Source organism: Herpailurus yagouaroundi, unplaced genomic scaffold (assembly GCF_014898765.1).
Source record: "Herpailurus yagouaroundi ecotype Mexico unplaced genomic scaffold, PumYag 166, whole genome shotgun sequence".
Classification (NCBI taxonomy): Eukaryota; Metazoa; Chordata; class Mammalia; order Carnivora; family Felidae; genus Herpailurus; species Herpailurus yagouaroundi.
Genome location: NW_024412407.1, coordinates 8,634,212 through 8,659,520, shown reverse-complemented (window position 1 = coordinate 8,659,520; position 25,309 = coordinate 8,634,212). Strand labels below are relative to the sequence as shown.

Genomic DNA, 25,309 nt, shown 5'->3' with positions numbered 1-25,309 from the left:
AAAAAATAAATATGCCTTTCTGGATTTCTGTCTTCTCTCTTGGTCCAAATAATCTTCACTACTTTCTCATTCTCTGATGCCATTGGGCAACATAAAAAAATGAATATTCATATTTTTCCAGCTCTTCTGGTTCTCATTGGGAACATGGGTTCTAAATGGTCTATGCTGCCATTTCTAGAAGTAAAAATACCCATTTCATTTTTTTTTTTTTATTTTTTTTTTTTTTTTTTTTTTTTTTTTTTTTTTGAGAGAGAAGGAGAGTGAGAGAGCATGCCCACGAGTTGGGAAAGAGGGAGAGAAAATCCCAAGCAGGCTCCACACCCAGCATGGAGCCAGACACAGGGCTTGCTCCCACCTCCATTGAGATCATGAGCTGAGCTGAAATCAAGAGTGGGATGTTCAGCTGACTGAGCCACCCAGGCACCGCAGAATACCCATTTCAGATCTTGAGTTTCTTTAAAAAACAACCCACCTTCAAGTGTTTTCATTGCACTTCTGTTAATTAACATATTTTCTGATTAAATAATAATCTGTAATTTCCAGTTTAATATATCCTTTGATTATCTTATTTGAAAGAAGTCTAATGTGTAGAATAATAATAGTAAAATATTGCATATGTGCATTTTAGTTGTTTCTTTTTTTCAAACCCTACTCTGATTTTGAGAAATTGTGAATTGATTTACTCATATGACTATATGGCAGTGTGTACTCAATTTTTCAGCAGAGTACAGTCTTTTTCTAATGATTTAACAGTTCTTCAATAAATTTTTTTCACAGTTCATAGCTACTTACTTGTAAAGATATTTAGATTTAATTACTTTTTACCACTTTGAGGCAAAGTAATCAGTAGTTGATACTATTTTCTATGTATTCAAAATGTCAGCTTGTAAATTTAAAGTACATACTCCTGAATAAGATAAACAGATTTGCAATAACATATAGTTAATACGTTTGTCCTTCAAACTCAAGAATTATATGTATTAAAATCTAATCATTTTGAAGTCAAAGACATAGTTGTTCTTTGCCATTGTAAAATAGCAGTCAATTTATAGATGAGTTTTATTCGGTAACTTTACTTACAATCAGTTGTTTGGAAATGAGTGTGAAGTTTTGATGGAAATGTCATAATAGCTCCTCGGCTGGCCTCCAGTGCTTACTTATTAACGACTTGTGACAGAATTTCACCTTCAAATGATCTTCTTAATGGAAAAAGTATTTTAAGTTCTTTTCTGCAGTTGTTAGCATACATATCTCTTCCTTTCTTCATTCTTGATGGGGTGTTTTGTTTTCTTTCTTTTTTGTTTGCTTTGCTTTGTTGGATGGATTAGGAAACAGATACTTCTAGGAAGGAGCATCTTGTTAATCTGCATAAAAGAATGTATAGTCATTTTCTAGATGGTTTGATTCAGTTATGCTAGGACTTTTATTTCCATCGGAGGCAGAGCCTTTGGACTCTTGAGTTCCCATCCCTTTGTTTGGAAAGCATATTCATAGGTCAGATATTCATTGGGAATTTCCCAATTTATTGGAAATTCTTAATGTTTACTTTTATAGTTGAATAAGATCTGCATTTCTTAGTGGAAAAACTATTGGCATTTGAGATGGTACAAATCTCTATGCCTGATAGTACTTTAACATTCCTGACTGCTGCCTCCTAATTACTCATAATGTTGCCAAACAAAAATGTGACAAACAAAAATGGCCCCACAATTTTTCGGACGGTCTCTGGCATGGTATTGCCCTGAACTGAGAATTACTGAATTAGATCAGGAACTTTGTTACGGTAGCTTTTTACTGCCTAACAGAATTTTAATTCTTAGAAGTAGAAAGGTTAAGGTATGTTTATTGTTTTTCAGGACTACATGCTTATTCATCTTTAATTCTCATTTGTTCTGATTCATTGTATAATAATATATGTCAATAATCAACTTAAAGTGTTCTATTCTCAAGCCAGTAATTTTCACACTGCTTTATAGAGCTGCTAAGTGTTCTGCAAAAGTACCTTAAGCCACAAAGGAGATGGTATTGGGATAGAAGAGGTGGGCAGGATTCTCCAGCAGGTACACTTTTCCTTCTATGTATTTCCAAACTGTGCTTTCAGACAAGACCTCTTTCTGACCTAAGTTGTATCATCTTTCTTCTCCCAGAACAGGAACAGTAGATTAAAAAAATGAAGCATGGCTTATGACAAAAGTGTCCAAAAGTTTTTTGACATATAATTTCTAGACCAAATGTTACTATACAGAGTATTAATTGTTCAGGGGAAAGTTAAATTGTCTAATAGGTCATTTTAAATAAAACAATAAATTTGAAGAGAATTGTTTGTTTCCATTGTAATCTTAATAATTTTATTCATATGTGTATTAATTAAATAAGGTTCCCATTGTGAACTTTGTTAAAACCATGGTATCTGTTGGAAGTCTTCCAAGTCATTAGACTAAGTTTTACATTGTAATATCTTGATTCTTTGTGGGTCATACTTCTGTTGCATATTTTGAATAAGTACAACAAAAAATTACCATCTATTTTTTCTCCTAAAAAAGAAATGGTAACTGTTTCCTAAATTCAAAACAGTTACATGGTGATTTCTACGTTGTGATTGAAGGAATTCATGCTAGGTGCTTAGATTCTGGAGGAATTCCTAACATGTAATGTTTTTGGTTTTTTGTTAAGAAGTAAATGTAATAAAATGTATACTATTTAGACAGTGGAATACTTGCTGTCAGTGAATTATAGATCTAAAAGTTGGGGGGAAGCAACTAAAGATTTACAGACTTTGTAAGGATGGATAGACCAATAAAATGACATAAGCTCTCAAAGGTAATTTATTTTCTAGGAATATTAATTTCTAGAGATATTTGGCTGATCATATAGCCTATGATTAACCTAGTGATTTTCTCTATCTCTTTCTCACACACACACACGAGGATACTTCTGTGGGTCCATTGGTACTACTATGATTTTTTTTTTTTTGGTTATTGATTACTTTTTTTAAATTATTGGGAAATATGGGGAAACTATCTTACATAAATGACCTAGAACTCTCTGCTCTATCTCTGTATTTTATTCATTTCCTAATAAAGTTTGGAATAATACACTTACAAAGGCACAGTTGAGTGTGTAGCAATAAGACTAATGAGAATTCAGACAGATAGCTCAGCATACAAATAGTAAACTTGGATTGAGTGATTCAAAAAGCTAATTTTTAAGTCAGGTCTCAGATCTCCAGGACCAGTTGCAGCTCCAGGTTATGCTCTTTGTTCTGATTGTGTTATCATAATGGATGTGTGTTATTTTTCCTGTGTACTTTAATTGGTTAAACAGGCACAGTTTCCCTAAGGGTAATAGATTTTTCTTCTTCATTCGGCCAGTTTTCACTATCTTAGGTCACAAAACAAAGTACAGTTAGTCAGTAATGAAATTAATTTAAATATTATGTGGTAGAACTGATTCTGAACAGGAATTTCATAATATTCTTCATACTTAGATATTGTTTTGATCTTGAATAATTTAGCATGATAGTATATGCTCCCTTTTCTCTTAATTTCTGGGAGACTTTTCACAAGTTCCAATCTTTTTCCCATTGCAGGGAAACTTACTTTCTTGGAATATTCTACTTCTGTCCTTTTTTTCTTGGAATTTTTATATTCTGAGTTTTAAAACGTGGAAGAGTTCTTAAATTATTTAAGAAATGGGGTAAATATTATCTTTTCTAATGATTTAGAAGTAAATCCAGATATTTATAAACGGTATGTTTTAGTTTAGGTATATATTGTATTGCATCTTGTGCCTCATTTATGTACCAGTATCAAAGTTCCATCTAGAACCTTCACCCTGTAAAGGATAATTTCTACCCACTGTGTAGCTACTTCAAGTCTGTTCTCGTGCAAGCACTGCTTTCTAGCTAACTGCCACGCTCCACTGCAGCCTCAAGATGACCCATTCCATTTGTAATAAACTCTCTGATATCTTCGACCTTGTCTTAGAGTACTCTGCCCTGCTTTCTTCTTCCTTGGTCTTCCCTTCTACTCCTTTACTCCGCTCTCTCTTGCATACTTTTCAATTCATTTCTTCTTTCCTTTTCCCTTCTTCTCATCCATTTCATATCCTTTCTGTTCCTCTTTCTGTCCCTTCCTACTTCTTGTCTCCCCAAATCATCTTCTTTCCAACTTAAACTAAAATCTCTTACACTGGATAACACTGCTACTACTTGGGTACCATCTCAAGAAATGACCACGTTCTCTTTGTATAAAAAAGCCTTTTTAGGGGCGCCTGGGTGGCGCAGTCGGTTAAGCGTCCGACTTCAGCCAGGTCACAATCTCGCAGTCCATGAGTTCGAGCCCCGCATCGGGCTCTGGGCTGATGGCTCGGAGCCTGGAGCCTGTTTCCGATTCTGTGTCTCCCTCTCTCTCTCTGTCCCTCCCCCGTTCATGCTCTGTCTCTCTCTGTCCCCCCCCAAAAAAATAAATAAATAAACGTTGAAAAAAAAAAGCCATTTTAAAATTTTATTATTTTGCTTAAATTCCACAGATCTCACTGCTGGCTTCTATACTCTTTTTACATATCCTTTTAATTTATTAAGAAAATGGAAATTGGTATATATGATTTCTTTTTAAACTTTTCCTATCACTTCAAAATTATCAACATCTTAACTTGTTTTCTCCTCACTCTAGACTCAGAATGAATAACTTTTATACCTATACTATATTTTTTTCCTTGATAACATAAAAGCAAAACATATTTACTGTAGACAAGTCAGTAACTACAAATACATCAAAAATATTTTTAAAAAATTGCTTCTAACACTGTTGTCAACATTTTTTATATGTTCTTTAAGACTTATTTGCATATATTTATTTATGAAACATATATTTTAAATAAATCATACGGTCCACTGCATTTTCTAATTTTTTATTATACATCTCAAATATTCTCACTTTATTAAGTATTCTTTTACAACACCATTTTTAGGGACTGCATAGAATTCTCGTGCATAAACTTAATGTGCTAGTTCCCTATGTGATAGATTGTTCTTCATCCTTATAAATGGTGATGAATAGCTTTGAATATATCTTTGAATACATTTCTGAATTATATGTTTAGTTATTTCCTTAGGGTAATTTGCTAGAGGAAAGATTTCTGAGATCAAATGATACTCATGTATTTAGTGCTTTTAATGAATATTGCTAAAGTCCCCTCCAGAAAGGTTGTACCAGTATACATTTCTACCCTGTGTATGAGTTTCTGCTTACCCAAACCTTTGCCAAAATTGGGTGTTAAGAGTTTTTAAACTCCTTTCACATTTCAATTTGCATTTCTTGTATCAAATATTCCTTTTTCAAAAAAAATATATCATTTGCTCATTTAAAAAATTATAATATGGGTACTATTCATAATAACTTGAACTTTAAGATCTAAACGTATGTGTGTGTATACATATATGCATATATGAGAAATATTTTTCCAGGTTATTGTCTATCATTTAGCATTGTGTTACTTTTTGCCTTATTAGAAGTTTTAAAATTTTCATGAGATAAACATTAGTCTTTTTCTTTTTCACTTTTTTAAATTTATGTTCATTTTTGAGAAAGTGCGCGCGCGCGCGCACACACACACACACACACAGGCAAGTGAGGGAGGGGCAGAAAGAGAGAATGACACAGAATCCAAAGCAGCTGCAGGCTCTGAGCTGTCAGCACAGAGCCCGACACGGGGCTCATGGACTGCAAGATCATAACCTGAGCCAAAGTCGGACACCCAACTGACTGAGCCACTCAGGCACCCCTGAGGTAAACATTACTCTTAATTTGTGCGTGCTTCCTCTCATGCTGGACATTGCCTTCCCCACTCTAATATTCTAAATATGTTAACATATATTCTTCTATATTTTCTTTAATTTTTAAGTTTACATTTAATCTCTAACTCATCTGGAAATTATTTTGGTCTGTAAGGTATGAGGTTAAAATTTTTAATTGTTTTCCAATAATGAATTAGTTATCCTAGAATTAACGAATATTCCATTTGTTTCCTTTTTTATTTTTTATTTTATTATTTATTTTTTAAGTTTTTATTTAAATTCTAGGTAGTTAACATACAGTGTAATAGTGATTTCAGGGATAGAATTTAGTAATTCATCACTTACATATAACACCCCAGTGCTCATGATAACAAGTGCCCATCGCTTGCCTAACCCACTCCACAGCAACCCTCAGTTTGTTTTGTGTATTTAAGAGTCTCTTATGATTTGCCTCCCTCTCTGTTTTCTCTCACTTCCCCTATGTTCATCTGTTTTGTTTCTTTTTAAAAAAAAATTTTTTTTTCAACGTTTATTTATTTTTGGGACAGAGAGAGACAGAGCATGAACGGGGGAGGGGCAGAGAGAGAGGGAGACACAGAATCGGAAACAGGCTCCAGGCTCTGAGCCGTCAGCCCAGAGCCCGACGCGGGGCTCGAACTCACGGACCGCGAGATCGTGACCTGGCTGAAGTCGGACGCCCAACCGACTGCGCCACCCAGGCGCCCCTTGTTTCTTTTTTAAAAAAAATTTTTTTTTCAACGTTTATTTATTTTTGGGACAGAGAGAGACTGAGCATGAACGGGCGAGGGGCAGAGAGAGAGGGAGACACAGAATCGGAAACAGGCTCCAGGCTCTGAGCCATCAGCCCAGAGCCCGATGCGGGGCTTGAACTCACGGACCGTGAGATCGTGACCTGGTTGAAGTCGGACGCTTAACCGACTGCGCCACCCAGGCGCCCCTCATCTGTTTTGTTTCTTAAATTTCATATATGAATGAAATCATAATGTATTTGTCTTTCTCTGACTGACTTATTTCATTTAGCGTCATACACTCTAGCTGCATCCTTGTTGTTGCAAATGGCAACACTTCATTCTTTTTGATGGCTGAGTGATATTCTGTTACACACACACACACACACACACACACACACACACACACATATCTTCTTTATCCATTCATTGGTTATCAATGGACGTTTGGGCTCTTTCCATAATTTGACTACTGTTGATAGCACTGCTATAAACATTGGGGTGCATGTGCCCCTTTTAATCAGCTGTTTTGTATCCTTTCAATAAATATCTACTAGTGCAATTGCTGGGTCATAGGGTAGTTCTCTTTTTAATTTTCTGAGGAACCTCCATACCGTTTTCCAGAGTGGCTGCACCAGTTTGCATTCCTACCAGCAATGTAAAAGGGTTCCCTGTTCTCCACATCCTCACAAATATCTGTTGTTTCCTATGTTGTTAATTTTAGCCATTCTGACAGGTATGAGGTGGTATCTCATTGTGGTTTTGATTTGTATTTCCCTGATGATAAGTGATGTTGAACATCTTTTCACGAAATGCTACCTTTTTTATATTGGACAATGCTTTTCTCTGTTCTATTCCATTAATATATATCTTCATTCCTTTTTTAATATTATACCTTTTAATAAATTTGTTAATTGTAATTAGCCTTTTCATTAAAAAAGTAATCATGAGCACTGTTTAAAATATGAAGGTAACCATTATTATAGTCTTTTTATTTTATCCCAGAAATACTTTGTCATATACGAGCAAGTGTGTCATATATTGGTTAAAAAGTCTGTTTTTATGTTGTTTATTCTGATACTTTTCCATAGTGGAAGAATTATCTGTAGATGAAGATAGAACAAATGCATCATTGTATACATTTAATGAATCAATAAATTATGATCCTCCTTTTAAAAAAATTCCATGTCAGTTATGCACTATTTTTATGTTGAAACTTAAATTAACATTTTTCCATCTTGCCTGAAATCAGTTTTTCTTGCAAATTCTGGGACACTCACATTTTTACTTTTTTTATAAAAGGACTCAAATCAATTTCTGGGTAAGTAAGGATAATGATAGGTAAGGATAAATCCAAGTCTCTCCATATATCCTCCAATATCATGAAAGACCAACAAGAAGAACAAATAAAACAACAAAATCAGATGTGCCTGGATGGCTTACTTGGTAGAGCATGCGACTCTTGATGTCGAGGGTGTGAGTTTGAGCCCCACATTGGATGTAGAGCTTACTTAAAAGTAAACAATCCTGGGGCGCCTGGGTGGCGCAGTCGGTTAAGCGTCCGACTTCAGCCAGGTCACGATCTCGCGGTCTGTGAGTTCGAGCCCCGCGTCAGGCTCTGGGCTGATGGCTCAGAGCCTGGAGCCTGTTTCCGATTCTGTGTCTCCCTCTCTCTCTGCCCCTCCCCTGTTCATGCTCTGTCTCTCTCTGTCCCAAAAATAAATAAACATTGGAAAAAAAAAAAAAAAGTAAACAATCTTAGGGGCGTGTGGGTGGCTCAGTTGGTTAAGCATCCAACTTCACGTCAGGCTCTATGCTGACAGCCCAGAGCCTGGGGCCTGCTTTGGATTCTGTGTCTCTTTCTATCTCAAAACATAAATAAACATTAAAAATTTTTTTAAATAAACAATCTTAAAAAAAATGTGCAAAATCCATGCCCTCAACATGACAAGAAGACTGAATGCTACAAACTTCAAGTTTCCTGCAAGTGGAAAAATAAAATACCAAATCCCAGCAGAGATATTTCTTTCTTCTGACACAAGCATTTGTGGAGAAAGTGCAGTTCTGAAAAACTGGAGGAAACGAGGATTGCTCTAAAATCACTGTCAGAGAAACCACACCTTAAGTACAAAAGAGAGCACTGACTATAAGTCTTTGGGCTTAATAGTGTATGTGGTTTGAGGTGGCAGTCTCTGAAAAGTATTTTTTCTGGGGGAAAAGAGAATAAAAGAGAAGGGAAAAAAGCACCATTTGGAGATTGGGTAGGGAAGGAAAAAGAAGCAAAAGGGGGGGAACTTAAGGTCCTGCAAGATAAAATAGAAACCTCTTCCTCCAAATTAGAAGATGCACAAATACTTTCCTTACAACACAACCACTAGAAAAAGTTATCCATTAAAGAAACCATACTTTGGTACTCTAACAAAAGAGAGACTCTTGAAATAGGAATCTTGTGGACCATCTCAAAGTCGAAATAGGTGAAAGCCTCGTAAATCTATGGAAAGCCTCCACTATAAGAAGAAAACATAAGAATCAAAATATCTTAGTAGATGAACACCTGCAACTTCAAAAAAGAAAACAACCACACAGTGGAAGAAGACCATAACATAGCTCTCCAAAGTGGCTGAAATACCCTCAAATGCACACTTAGAGATATGAAAACCAACTAGAACCATACATTTAAAACCAAAGAAACAAAAGAGATTGATTTCCCCACGCCCAGAACCCATAAAATCACTAAGAAACCTAGGAAGAAACGGGAAGAAAGTTGGTTGAACCCAAGAAAGATATGGAAGGAAGAGATAAAAATCATCTTAGGAATGAATTCTAAATTCTAGGATGGCCGAAGGAGAATGAACTCAACTGAAGACTTAATAAAGAACATTGAAGAAAGTCAGAAAAATAATCAAGATGAGGAAAAATGAATTAAAGAAGTAAAACAGGTAAAAGAGAAATGGTTGTAATGGAAGTGAGACAAAAAGAGATTCAACATATATGTATAATTGAATTAGAGAAACTAAACAATGGAAACATTATTTAAAACTATAATATAAAAAAAATTTCCAGGGGTGCCTGGGTGGCTCAGTCGGTTAAGTGCCTGAGTTCAGCTCAGGTCATGATCTGATGGTTTGTGAGTTCAAGCCCCGCGCTGGGCTCTGTGCTGACAGCTCAGAGCTTGGAGCCTGCTTTTTAGACTCTGTGTCTCCCTCTCTCTCTGCCCTTCCCCCACTCATGTTCTTTCTCTCACAAAAATAAATAAACATTAAAAAAATTTTAAAAATATATGAAATTTCCAAAAGTGCATCTACATATTGAAAGGACCATAGAGTACCTAGAGAAGTTGATATTAAGCAGTCCATTTTGAGTCATATCTTTATAGTAATGTGTTAGAGTTTAAAGACAAACAATTTTGAGAGCCTCCAGGTAAACAAAACAAAACAACCTGTAGGGCAAGAGAATTAAACTGGAACACACTTCTTAATGGAAACATACAAAGCAAAGTGCCAGTGGAGTAGTGTCGTCAAGAAACAAGGAAAGGAGTCAACCAAGAATTTTGTAAAGTCAAGGTGTTCTTGTATAGGAAAGGTATGTACAGCGCTCAAAGTTGTTATCATTTCCTTACTTTTGACAACATTTAGTAGCATGGCTCTGAAACAGTGGAGGGTTCCCGACAGCGTATGTAACACACTACCATCCCAGCAGATTGGATTGAGCTGCCAAAAATGACCATCAGGGATTCATTAAGAAGTCTTGGTCATTAATTAATTTAACAATTTTTTTTATCTTCTAAGAGTTTGTCACAGAACTTTAAAACCTAACATTTCCCTCCAAATTTTTTCCTTTTCAGTAGTTATTAAGAAGTTCATAATTCGTGCAGTACACTTGATTACAGACACATTTATGGCAGTTTTAGCCTATAAATCTCTAGAGTTCTGTGAATTTCAACATTAGTTGAAGTAGCTCTTCAGTTATATTTAGATGTGTTGTAAATATGAATGTATTTATTTTAGGTAATGTTCCAAAATACAAAGAAGTCTCAGTTACTTATCAGTGAGTTTTAATTGATAAAATGTCGAAAATGTTAAGTGTTTGATTTTATATAATACGCTTATTAAGTATATTTTGTGGAAACTAAAAAAAAAAAAAAGCCAAGCCATTTTTTTTTACTATTATTTTTTTTAACGTTTATTCATTTTTTTGAGAGCGAGAGAGCGAGCGGGGAGGGGTAGAGAGAGACACACACTACACACACACAAACACACACAGAATGCAAAGCAGGCTCCAGGATCTGAGCTGTTAGCACAGAGCCCTATGCGGGGCTCGAACTCACAAGCAGTGAGATCATGACGTGAACTGAAGTCAGAGGCTTAACTGACTGAGCCACCTAGGCACCCCAAAAAAGCCAAGCTGTTTTTTAAATATGAAGAATACAAAGAAAGTTTAAACATGTATAACTCAGAGAATATTATATACATGAAACCTTCTTGAGGAAGCTAGTAGGGTATGAGCTTTATCGAACTAAGTTGACTAGGAAAGCATTTTCAGAAGAATCCATGGTTATTTAAAATATATTGTAATTGGAGATCTAATAGTAAAACATAGGTGACAACAAAGGTGAAAGAATAATCTGTAAATCTTACATATCTTACCAAGTAGAAATAATGAAACTTCAAAGGAAGAGGTAAACAGAAAAGTAGAAAAAACTTATTGATTGTTACAAAAGCAGTAGTTGGAAATGAGAAAATACTACTGAAAGTTGACCTATACTAGGTAATAGAATAATAAGAAAATGAGATTAAGGCATTGTAAATGTGTAAGTACAAAGGTAACCAGTGGAACAAAAATACAAGGCCTTCCTACATGCCAAAAGCAATTTAAAAACAAAAGAACAAAGAAAATGCATCACATAAATTATTTACTGTTTTAGCCATAACTCACAAATTTAGTTTTCATACTGAAAATACATTGATAGTTAATAAAAATCAGTAAATAATAAATGTTAAAAATTAATAAAATCAAGAATGTGGAAGAATAAATCTAAAACGGAATATAAACAGAAGCAAGTGAACCTCTGTTTCAGATGATATTGATCTGAAGTCAAAAGGAACTGTAAAAATTATTGTGAATTCTAGGATTGTTTACTATAGGATTGAGCAAATGTGCAATTTTATTGGGAAAACATTAGCCAGATTGCTCATTATCAGAGAAGAAAGTTAAAAATATGAAAGGGGAGAGCTGTGGTGTTAAATTGGCAGTAGAGGTGTAAGTATGATCTCATTCTTTGATACAGAAATGGATTTATACACATATGCATGCATATATATTAATTTAATAAATATATATTTTATAAATATATTTAACAAATATATTAAAAGGGACTGGAAGAAAGAGACCACTGTAAGCACTGAACATAACCTAGTATCCAGATAACTGGTTTCTAAATACTGTTCCTCATTAAAAGGAAGGAATGTTCCTCGGAGAAAAGAGGGATGCTTGGGTAGAAGTAGGGAAAATACAAAGAAAGCCTGATAATCTTATGCTGTAAAGCAAGAAACTGCTCAAGAAATGATTGGTACATATCAAAAGATAGAGGAGTTGACTTGAAAGGGCTCCCACTGCTCAAATCTGGGACACTTTGAGTATGAGAATAAATAATGGTAGGAATATAATGTTTATGAAATATTCCATGATAGAGTAAATAAATTAATAAGTGAAAGAAGATGGAAAGAGCTCACTTACAGTAGAATAAATGCCAACTAATAAAAGTGGAAGAAATAATGAAGTTAAGAAAAATCACCATTACAGTAATACTTGATTCAGTCAAGAATCCTCAATGGATGCTAAAACTAGTGGGTGAAAGTTTGGTAAGGAATAGGTTATTTACATAGCTTCAGAGTGTTCTCCTGTAAGTTACTTAATAATTTCCAAAAGGAAAAGAGTGACTTCCTAGTGATGTAACCTAGTAATTCCAAGTTTACAAACTAATCAAACTTAACAACACCATCAATGGGACATGATACACCTTCTGATAATATGCACTAGGATATGCATTCATTTCTGTGGTATTCCTGCCGAAAGAGCTTTCTCTATCTAATGTAATTATAAAGAAATACCAGACAAACCTAAACTGAGGGACATTCTACAAGTAATTGCCCTGTATTCTTGAAAAAATGTCAAGCTTGTTACAAACAAGGAGCGATAACTTAATTTTAAGTGGTTCAGGAAAAGCACTGGGGGGTTGGGAGTGGTGTGGGCATGTGCGTGTGTGGACAGGGAGAGAAGGGCAGATTGAGAAAATGAGAATACAATAAAACAAACAACATCTAAATAATTTGTATATCTGGATTGAGGACACAGGAGTTCTTTGTAGTATTCTTGTGACTTACTATGGAATTATGTCAATATAAAAGTTATATTAAAGGGTTCAAATCCCACAGAGTTTGGTGGATGTTTTTTAATAGTTTTGGAAAATTCTTTTTCCTACTGCAGTGTAGATATGAAAGTTTTAATATATGATACATGCACAATATTTTCAACAACAAGATCATGTCACAGAAGGAAAAATGTTTTAAAAACATCCTTTTTAAGAAAATGCTCTCTCCGTAGCATGATTCTCTTTTTTTAAGTAATTATTCTATTCATTATTAAAATTTTACTTTTACTTTAAAGGGTTGATTAGATGTCTTTTTGTTTTGTTTTTTAAATTATCGGTTAGATATAACTGCCCATCGCCTAATGCTATCATGAGAAAAGTCAGCAAATTTGAGACATTTTAAAAAGTGAAGTGTGTAACACTCAAGATTGGCAACACTTAAGTACTCTTCATTTAGATACCCCGTTAGCCTCTCTGGTACAAAATATTTTTCTTAATCACTTCGCATCTCATTATGAAATATGTTTGAAGATTTTTCTGTATTTGAAAGACCTTGTTTTTGTATAATTGACCCCATTAAAATTATCCTGAACCATTTTTGGCACTTCTGACTTCAGCTTCTTTGCTGCATTACCCTGCTTGTAGAGGATGCGATACATGATTTTTTCATGTCTATAATCTTCCCTTTTTCCCTTCCCTTTGCCTACTTTCTCATTCGTCTTCCTCAGTTTCCTCCCCCTACTTCTACTTCCCTTTCCCAGTTAAAGCAGCTGCTTCTTCATTGTGGCTTTAAGTAGAATTAACATGTTTTCCTGAAAATTTTTTTTCTAAAGTCATTTGCTTTGGAGAATATATCCTCTTTGGTACAGCTTTCCTTTAATGACTCACCCCAAAGTAGTTCTTCGCAAATTTCATCTTTGGAAGAGACTCTAGTAAATACTTACAAGCTCAGATATGTTAGAAACATCTGTAGTTGAATTCAGCTATACAGGAAACCTCCCACACAGTATAATTTGCTCTAATCCTTGTTTTTTCAACTCCTCAGTAGTGTTTTCTTACCGTTTTCCAACAATATTTGTTTTGTTGCCATATTTTCCATGTATTAATTTAGCCATCTTTGTCATGAGAAAATAAAGATATGTTTTCCCAGTGATACCGATTTTGGCCGTTGAAAGGCTCTTATAAATATTTATCAATACACTTGCTTGAAATAAAATTTATTTTTAAATTTTTAATAGTTTTGATTAAGTTTCAGTGACTTGAAAATACTACTGAGAAAAATGTAGAGGTTTGTCTTCAAATTCTGGATACTTAGTTTTAAACATCTTGGAAACCGTCAGTAACATAAAACTGTAATAGTAACGTAGGGCAAGGTCCATCATCATTGTTAGGGCATGAAAATCCACAGTTAGGGTATTTGTTTTTAATATAATTTTAGAAATCTTTTGGCCTACTTCTTTTATATTGGATCGCATTGCTGTTGTTTCTACTTCACAGTATTGTTGACGATGAGCTCATGTTAGAGGTGTCAGTTTTGCCTTTTCTTGTTTTATTTTGCTTGCATTATTCAAACTGACTTCTTTGAAGAAATTTAAACTTTTTTGTGAGAGATAGTTTAACTAAAATTAGATAATATTATCTTTAAATCCCCTTAACCTGGGCATACATAGACGTTATTAGTACATATAGTTAAGGTTCCACTGGTCAAAAGCTAATGAATGAATGAGGATTCCACTCTTAGCCCCTCCACATTGTCTCACATCAAATGAGTAACATCTGGACTGCCTGATAATGGGAGTGAGGGAGGGAGAAGACAGTGTGGATTCCTAAGTGAAATATCTTTCCCTATTGGAGTATTTTGTGTGTGTGCCCCATTTTGAAGGGTACTCTTCTACAGAAGCAAGTACCTGCATCGGGTTGAGGTATGATATTCTGAGGAAGCTTGTATTGATAAAGGAGGTAGATTGGAAATTCTTTGCTATGAATGTCACAATGAAAGGCCATATGAGAGATCCAAAAGTAGCAGTATTCTAGAATTCTTCATTAATTATTATTTTTTAAATGAAGCATAATAACCTTTGGCATCCTTTGTTTAGATAATACCATTTTTTTCCTTTGATCTATAAGTGAGTTTGACATTAAAAAAATTTTTAATACTGAACTATTACTGGATTTCTATAATAAAATCTTTTCTTGAGTGTGTTTCATATATATTAATAGATTATTTTTTCCAGTATTTATATATGTAATCTTTTTTTAACTGCAGTTTTTATGACGTTTGTCAAATTTTGCTAGATTACAGTTTTCGGAAAGCTTCTAATCTTTTTCTATAACTGGAAACATTTTATATAGCAATGGGAATACTTGTTTTATTTGAAAGTTTGAAATAACTGTACTTTTTTTCTGATTTAAAAAATTTTTTAATTGTGAAATATAAACACAAGCTTAATATATACAGGTTTACACCAAAATAAGAACAACAACAAAACCTCTACTAATACCTTTGAAGTTGCTTGTGTTTCTTGATTGCATTTCTCTCTTAAGGGGTAAACCCTCGCTTCTTTTCTAAGTGATAATTGTTATATGGCTTTTCTTTGTGGTGTTAGCACCCACTTGTCTATTGCTAAAAATTATATTAAAAATTTTTTTGCTTGTTTATGCTCTTTGTATAAGTGGAATTATATAATCTTTGGAAATTATTTTTTTTACTTAACAAATTATTGATGGCCATTTGAATCCATCCATGTTAGCTTACTAATTTTCATTGCCATATAATATTTCACTGCATGAATGTGCCACAGTGTTTTTATTTATACTACCATTAATGAATATTTGGATTGCTAACAGTTTTTTTTTTTAAGTTTATTTATTTATTTTGAGAGAGAGAGAGAGCACAAGTGAGGGAGGAGCAGAGAGAGGAAGAGAGAGAATCCCAAGCAGACTCTGTGCCATCCATGCAGAGCCTGATGCAGGCTCGGTTTCACAAACCTTGAGATCATGACCTGAGCCGAAACCAAGAGTTAGACCCCTAACCGACTGAGCCACCCAGGTGCTCCAGTAATTAGTCTGATTTTAATTATGCTGTTAAACACTTGAAAAAAAATGAGAAACACAGCAAAGAACATATTTTCCTTAATTTTAACTATGAAAATAAATCCATTTTTTCACTTATTCTGTATAAATTTATTCTGTATAAACAGTATTATGTTTTCTATCACTGCTTCTTTCTCTTTTCAAGTTCTTAAACTTTGTATCAGGCATATTTTTTCAAATTATTTTAAAAGTTTTACATTTTTTAGGTTCTCCTTTCATAATTACCAATGGCATTTGAATTCTCTTTTGAAATATAATAGTTATGAATGATACTAATATCTTAAATAGTTTCTGTGTAGGTTATCATTCATCTCTATTGTTTTTTTAACCATTTGTTAATTTTGATTCATCTATCCATTAGAGTGTAGTTAACCCTTGGACAACGTGATTTGAGCTGCACAGGTCCACTTATATGTGGATCTTTTGTACAATACAGTATTATATATGTATTTCCTCTTCCTTATTATTTTCTCTAGCTTATGTTATTATAGGAATACAATATGTAACATAAATACAAAATGTGTGTCAACTTATTGTTTACATTACCGGGGAGGCTTCTGGTCAGTGGGCTATAGTAATTAAGTTTGAGGGAAGTCAGAAGTTATAATGCAGATTTAGACTGTGTGGGCATTGGTGCCTTTAACCCCTCTGTTGCTCAGGGGTCAGTTGTACTTATTTGTGTGTGTGTGGGTGTGTGTTTTTTCCTAAAGAGCTATATTGCTTTATTCTGAGTCTTTATATATACGAAAATGAATTTCTGTTGTCTTAGTTGAACAACATGATTGGGTAGGGATTTCTTGTGAAATAACTTTCCTCCTCAGAACTCTAATATTTGCTTATTATCTTCTACAATTAATTTTGAAGAGAAGCCAAAGTCTAGTTGACTGTTCTATTAACTTTTGGGTAATGGCAGTGATTCCGAATACTCCTAGTAATCTTTATCTTTGAAACTTAAATCTTTTATCGGGTTATGTCTAATTGTTTTTCCCTTTTCATTAATTTTGCCTGGTGAACCATGTGCCCTCATATCCCAGCTCCAGGGAGCTTTTTGATGTACATATTACACATTTTAGCTAAAGAAATTATTTTATGATGACAGTGATTATCACTTCTGTTCCCTTTACTCTAGTCTTTCCTGGAGGACCACCAGGTGTTTTGTTTGTTAGGGTTTTTTTGATCTATGTTTGGTCTCCTGTTTATCGTAAGTATCTCATTTTTATCCATGAGTTTCATTAGTTCTTTTCTTTTCCATGTGGAACAGTTTCTCAGGCTTGCCTTCTACATTACCCAGGTTATCTTCTACATTGTCATACCTACTCTTTCATGCCCCCTTTTTGGGAGAATAATCCTGGGCAAAGAAATTTCATTATCTTTATGGTTTCCAAAGCCACCACACTTGATTTTGTGCCTGGTGTATTTATAGAGCACATCAGTAGAGATCCAATACCTGTTGATACTTAATGACAGTCTGTCCATGCTGGTACTTTTCATAGGTGCCCCACACTCCTGGGGTCTTCGGGTGTATTTTGACAAAGAACCTCAAAGGTGAAGTTTATAAATGACTTTGCCTCCCTGAACAACCACTGAGTTCAACCCACCTTTCTGTAAGTTCTTTTTAAATAATTGACAGTCTCTAGATCCCATTGTCAGACACACCTTCACTTTCTATTAATCCCTTAGTGGTTGAAGGAAATCCAAACTGTACTTGCCTTTTATGTGTTCTGGCCTAGGATCTCATCCACTTTCCACTAGATCACATTACTCTCTCATATGTTTTGCAAGTTAGTCTTGTGGATCCTTGAAGTTGCTTTTAAGGGACCAGAAATTCTAAAAGTTATTAACTTACAAATAATGCTGTATTCCTCTATTTTTATTCTTTATAGGTCATTGCAATTAGATTTAAGGGAAGAGATGACTATGGGTCCTTGAACTGTCATCTTTAACTAAAACCATTTCAAAAAATTGTTACATAGAAGTGTTCCTAATCATATCCATTTGATTTTTTTCCTTCATCCAAGAATACTCAAGAGTTTTTCTTGATTGTTGTTATTAATGTTGATTTTAATCTCCAAGAACTCTACCAAAATATGTACAGATGAAATTATATGATATCTGAGAATTGCTTTAAAATAATCTAGAAGAGGATCGTGAAGATAATTGCATATAGGTTTGGAATTTTACGTCATGAAAGTTATTTTTAATTTTCCAAGAGGTTAATTTCCTTCTTAGAAAAAACTTTCTTTGAATTGCTTTATGGTTAAAGAATGTGCCATATATAATATTTAATCTTAAATTTACTATAATTTTCTGTGTGAATTGATACATATCAGTTTTATCATTTCCATGGAGTTTTGAAAAGAAAATCATTGTATGTCTAATAAATCAATCTTAGTGGCGATTATACTCAAATCTTGTAAACCTAATTTATTTTTTTAATGTACTTAATCTGTCAAATATTGCAAGAGGTTAAATTTTCCCACATTCATGATAAAGCCATGCATATTATTTGATGCGGGGTTTTTTGTTGTTGTTTTTGTTTTTTAAGAGAGAGAGGGCAGGAACAGGAGAGAGGGGCAGAGAATGGGGAGAAACAAAGAGAGAGAGAATTTTAACCAGAATTCACACTTAGCATGGAGCTCAAGGTGCAGCTCAGTCCCACAACCCTGGGATCACAACCTGAGATGAAATCAAGAGATGGACACTCAACTGACTGAGCCACCTAGGTGCTCTTATTTGATTCTATATTAAATGGACTCTTAACACTCCCCCCTGCATTGTATTGGGATTGGTCACACTTATTAAGGCTTTTAATTAACAGTGCCATTTAAAACAATTTCTGTATTACATGCCAACTTTTCATATTTGCCTTCCTCTGAGTCTGTAACCTGTGATATAGAATCTACTATAAAATAAATTAATGCCAAGTTGAAGAAAAAGAAGATAAAACTCATCCCAGTTGAATCTTTTCCTATCTGGATTTCAATATTTTACCAGTCTTGAGTTAAATATGTAGTGTATGGGCACCTGGGTGGCTCAGTTGCTTAAGTGTCCCCCTCTTGATTTCTGCTCAGGGCATGATCTCACAGTTCGTGAGTTCAAGCCCTGCATGGCACTCTGCACTGAGTGTGGAGACTGCTTGAGATTCTCTCTCCCTCTCTTTCTCTCTCACTCTGTCTCTCTCTCTGGCCTTCCTCAGCTCATGTGCTCTCTCTCTCTGTCTCTCAAAATAAATAAATAAATAAATAAACTTAAAATATGTAGTGTGCTAGGCAGATTACCATAGAAATGTAGTAAATACTGGTTTGATTCATATATTAACTATTCAAAGTGATGTCATTGAGTTTGAGAAGAAAGAGTGAAATGTGCAGTCTAGCATTTATAGTTTAATGAGTGAACACAAAATATCTGTTAGTGTATAAGCTCTAAGTCATGATAGAGAATTAAATTAGAAAACTTAGACTTTGAAATGTAACTCTGTATTTTAGCAGCTTTCTCTTATCTGTTATTACTTTTTACTTTTTAGAAGTATATAACTCTTTGAAAAGCCAAAAGACTTTGTGCTTGTTTATTGTGAGAGACAAGAGATCAAAACTGGGTGCCAAAACCTTGGTTGAACTAAGAGAGGTTGAGTTTTAGTTGGAAATATTTAATCATAACAGTGAGAACAAGTACTGGCCCTCAAGCCAGGAAAATAAAAATTTCAAAAATCATAACAACTTGCCTAAAGCATAGATTTTTGGGGATTGAAATTATATAAAGAATCTGGAGGAATGTGTCAAGGGACCAGACAGAGGTCATATTTTTAACATTTTAAGAAAATTTGAGTTATAAAAGGTTTTATGTATAGAATACACCATTTATTATGAGTATATAGTGCTTGTGTTGTTGTCAGGCACTCCTAGCTTGCACCACAGTTTGGGTATAAAAAAAAAAAAAAAAACAAGCCCAAATTTCAAATCTGCTGTGTTCAGTTATAACAGATTTATAAAGAGTATCTTAAACATATTAATGGAAGATTTTGATCTTAAAATTCTTTGTCTGTGGGGTGCCTGGGTGGCTCAGTTGGTTGAGCACCCAACTCTTGATTTCAGCTGAGGTCATGATCTCAGAATTCATGGAATCGAGCCCCATGGAATCTCAAGGTCACTTGCGGGATCGAGCTTTGTGCCGAGCCTGCTTGGATTCTCTCTCTCCGTCTCTCTCTGCCTTTCCCCTGCTTGTGCTCTCTCTCTCTCTTTCTCTCTCAAAATAAACTTAAAAAATTCTACATCTTTATTGTTATTTTGATTATAGTTAGATACAAATTATTTAATGAAGATATTTGAGTTTGTGTTTAACCATTCCACAAAGAGTTCAATCAATTCTGAAAGACTATACTCTCTAAAATACCTCTATCAATACTATTACCTGAGTGTAGATAATCCTTCATTTGCAGAAAATATGTCACATAATTTTTGAGCAGCTGTTTGTGTCTAAATTTATATATACTCTTCTTTTTATGATATTTGCATTAAAAATTCAAAAAGAATAGGCTTGATTTATTTACCTATTTAAGTCCATTGTGGGTCTGTCCTGGAGAGAGACTGCTTCTTTTTAATCATCCTTTTGTTTTATGTTTTTAGACTGTAAATCTATCTGCCGCGGACATCCCCAGGGTCAGGATGAAATGTATGCAGCTGCATACTCTTCTCAATGCCCAAGGGTTGTATCTGCACACACGTCTCTGCTTTAGTCGGCTGTATCTCCAGCAGAAAAGTGTTGGATCCATTAGTTATCAAACTGCCAGCTAGGAACGAGTTCTTGTTCAAATTGAGCTTATATGGGGAACTTAGAAGGAAAAGGAAGGGACATTTTAATTCCTTTTCAGGCTCAAAGATGTGAATTACTGTGCCTTATAAGACTGAAAGGGGAAAATAAGGAATGGTAATGATTTTCCGTGTTTCATATTTGTAAAATTATAGTTTCCATTTATCCCACCTTGAAAGTTAAGTTTTGGTACTCAAAATAATACTTCTGAGATCATCCTATATCTTCATTGATAATCCCCTTCCTCATCTCAGCTGTCTGTAACTAAAAAGCAAAGGGTAGGTAGCTATAGGACTTTGAAAATGTCTACTAATGAACTTAGTATCTGCTTGGATCAGGAATGGTAAAAGGGGTGATCCATAAAATAATCACATCTAGAACTTTTCTGTAGTAAATTTAAGTTACTGTATTAATCAGTTCACCTTATTTGTGAAGTACAGTAGCAAGTTTGTTAGCTGCAGCATTGTATTTGGCAGGGATTTGACCAATTGTTTCCCCATTTAAAAAGCTTACCTGGGAATCTTATTATAAACTGGTAGGTGATGATAGATTGAGAATTTTGGAAATTTAATTCTAATTAACATCAAGAGGATTAATCATACCCAGTAATGATAATACAGCAGGGGATACAGGAACTATCTTATAAGTTAGTTAAAATATATTAGGCCATCACTTTTAGATGGGAATTTATTTAGAATGGGCATATCGTTTCCAATGCCTATCTAGAGGAAAATATTCAAACAAATTTGCACAAAAAAAATTCAAACAGATTAAGCTTATTCCTGCTGCATGATTTGTAATAGCAGAAAACAAACTGAAAGTAGCTAAATGTATCACTAGAGATCTAATTAGGTTATGATATATGAAGAGGATCAAATATTATACAGCTGTTAAGAAGAAACTGAAGTAGTTCTAATGTATTGACATACTTAGATCTCTAAAACATACTGTTAAATAAAATTTTGCACAGAAAATATACTCCAGTAACCACGTGAACCTGGTTAGTGATTATCTCCGGTGAGTGAGATTAGGGGAGACCAAGGTTAGAGAATCTTCTCATTTTCTCTTGGCTTTTAAATGACCGTGGTTAATTTTTTTTTTAATTGGTAAATGATATGTTCTCCCATTCATGTACATGTGTTTGTCCTTTGATATTACCTACTTTTGTATTTTTATTTGAGTAGTGGAGTGGTCTTTTCTGAAAATATAAAAACACTTTTTTTTTTTTTTTAAATCCTAGCCACTAGAGCACCAGGGAGAAAATATAAAAACACTTTAGAACGATTGCAGTATCACAGTTGATGTGACTGTTTAAGAGGCTTGTGGTATCTTTTTTTTTTTTTTTTTTTTTTTAATTTAGGGCCTCTAGGGAAGGAAAACAGATCATGTGGTAGGTAGGAGTTAAAAAATAAGATGTAAACCTATTTGTAAAACTCTGCTGTGTTTTTCTATTTCAGTTACCTAGAAAAATACGAGAAAGTTCATCATTTTGGGGAGGATGATGATGAGGTACCACCAGGCAATCCAAAGCCACAGCTTCCTATTGGTGCAATTCCATCTTCCTACAATTACCAGCAACACAGTGTATCAGGTAAATATCATTGGAAATTGTACAGTTTTGAATTAGGAAAATAGACATGATCCAATGAATTAATCCTTTACTTTGCATGTGCAACTTTCAAAGATCCACATCTAATTGATATAAGGGTCCTTTCTGTAATAGGCTGTATAAGATTTTTAGTTGCAGGAATTTTCAGAATTAGAAATACCCATACTTTCAAGTGAAGTTTTTTCCTTTTTTTTTTTCCTTTTCGACTAATGGTCAGTTTAATCTGAATAGTCACGAAAATGAGAAGTTCCTAGGATTAGGAAGGCCAAGAATACTTAGATAGCGTCTACTAGATTTTCTACAATTACTGTAATTTCCAGTCTCAGAATTCCTCAGAAATATTTCTAACTATGTATTTTTTTCCATGGTACCAAGGATAAGATTTTTTTTTTCCATTTAAGTCATTCTTAAAATGGCTATAGAGGAATCTGCGGCTAAAAAGAGCAGGACTCAAATTGGAAATAATCAGGTTGAAAGTCTAAGAAAGAGGTTATTAAGTCAGAGTAGATGGGGGTTCCAGTATTTGGAGTTTGGGTGTTGGGACCATGATGACTAGGAAAAGAACTCTGAAGAGATGAAGCATCTCTTTTCTTCAGTCACCAACATTTGGCCTAAAAAAAGAGGAGGTATTTTTTTTCAAGGGTATATTATTGACAAAGTACACAGTTTTTTAGATATTTATTTTCTTCATTAGTGCTAGTCCCAGTCTCTTCTAGATAATCATTAAGCTCTCTCATTGTGTCAGTATCACTGATTTTATTTTCCATTATCTATTTTCTAATATTCTTTCATGTTGAATTTCACTCTGTATTTCTTCCCTGTTCAGTAAGACACAGAATCTTCTAGAATCTGATCATTATTAGAAGAGGCTTCATCATTATGATGCTTTTGTATAATGGGGGCAGGGTTTGGTGGTGATGAGTACAAACCAAACCTCACTTTATGTTTATTAAGTAGTTAATTACCTCAAGAGCCAAGTTTAAAGGAGAATATTTTAAGTCACCATGTAGAAAATCTTGAAAATACTTTAAGCTGATAAAATGGGGTGACTTGTTAGGTGATATACTCTCTATTCCTAAAAAGGGCTAATGACCATTATTTTATTCAAGGCTACTATAAAGGGTATTCCTACATTGAATGAGACATTATATTAATGACCTTTAAGACCATTTCAACTGTATATAACTGCATGGTTCCTATATTACAGCAATAGCAGAACTGTCCATTCTTGTAACTTAAATAGAGTTTGGTGTCTGCTTTTACAGCTACCCGTATTGACCCATTTCTACTTTTGTTCTTGCTTAAAATGAATTTTTTTCTGGATCTGGTGTTTCTTTTTCTTTTTTTTCCTCTCCTAGTTAAACTAATGACCCCAAGAAAAAAAGATGTGAAATATTTCTGGTATTTCAGAAGCCTAGTGAAAGCCATTGATAGATCTATACAAGTTAAGAGAATGACAGAATTGCTTAACTTCGTTAAAATAACTTCTTTCTGATATGCTGTCATATATGTGTTGTCTCTTTTAAAAGTAGAATCTGAGTAGTTATGTAACATGTAGCATATTTGACAAAATCAAGACTGGGGACTCAGGAAAGGAAAGGAAGTAAGAATTGCTAGGGAACATCAAACTACAACATACCTAATTCAAACTGAAAGAGATAGTATTTCAGGGCAGCATTTATGAATTTGAAGGTGTTGTTTTTAGGAGTAGGCATAGCAACATTATGACAGTGTTCTGAAAATTAACACAATTATCATTATACAAACAAATTCTTTTAAGATTCTTTTCAAGTGTCATTAAGGTAAATAGAGTAAGCTTCATAGCTGTCAATTTGTGTTTGTATCGGTGTGTTTTAAGTAAAGACCAAATTAAAATTACCTGCTGGTAGATTAAGAATCTCTAGGAAATTTTAGTTAGAACCTATAGAAGATTTGTGTCTACCTCTTTGATCATACGGCCGTACTTTCTATGTAGGTTTGGACAAATGTATTTGGATCAATATATTTATCTAGAGACACTTAAATTGTTGATATTTAAAAAAGCTATTCTTAAACAATATTTTGAATTAAGAAATTTCAATTGGCCGTAGCCCTAGGACATTTGATATGGAGTGCAGTTTTACTTATACTTGTTATAAGTTTGTCAGCAGTGATCTGTTTGTGTAAACTTTGAGTCAAGAATGTTGAAAATAAATTTCTAATCCTATATCAATTGTAAAATTATAGCTGTTCAAATCCTATTTCCTTGGGGAAGGGAAGGGAGAGAAGATCTTAAAATCTTAGAAACATTTTCTCCTACATTATGTTAGAAATCTTTACCAAGCCTGATACAATTAAAGGACTTTTGTTAATATCATATTTTTTTATTTTATTTTATTTGGAGATGTGTTTGACAAAGTCACTCAGGTAAGGATGAACAGAATTGAGTGTCAGCATCTGTCATTGTCCAGTAGCAAACGCCAACAATTCTGAGGTCATATTGAAAGCACATAAACAAGACTGTGACAGATGTTGAGTTGGGTTCCCAATTCTTTTCTATTCAAGAGATTTGCCCAAAAGTTTCATGGAAGCTAAAAACTATTCCTAAAACTTGGCATCTCATCATCAATTCGTGTATGACAGGAATAGCTTAATCTGTTCCTATATTCACAGAAGTTTTGTTACCTTTTCTCCAGATTTTATGTTTATCTTATGTTGTTATTAGAAATTTCATTTATCAGGATTGTAGAAAATAAACAATGTATTATTCAATTTTAAATATTGTAAAGAATCTGTCTTAGTAATCTGTAACTCTGTTGTGGCCCTTCTTTGCTATTATATTATTGGAGAAATTCCTAGAATATTTTAGAATTGAAGAGGTGCTGCCTCAGCTGTCTACAGTGGGA

The 25,309-nt window shown here is 34.0% G+C and overlaps 1 protein-coding gene across 1 annotated transcript in view; it reads left to right on the top strand.

Moving 5' to 3' along the window:
• ARID2 (AT-rich interaction domain 2) overlaps nt 1-25,309 on the top strand; it is a 169,453-nt gene that overhangs the window by 66,767 nt on the left and 77,377 nt on the right. The window contains exon 3 of the mRNA XM_040489031.1: nt 22,273-22,406. Coding sequence (XP_040344965.1) covers nt 22,273-22,406 — 134 coding nt within the window. The remainder of the gene's footprint in view (nt 1-22,272; nt 22,407-25,309) is intronic.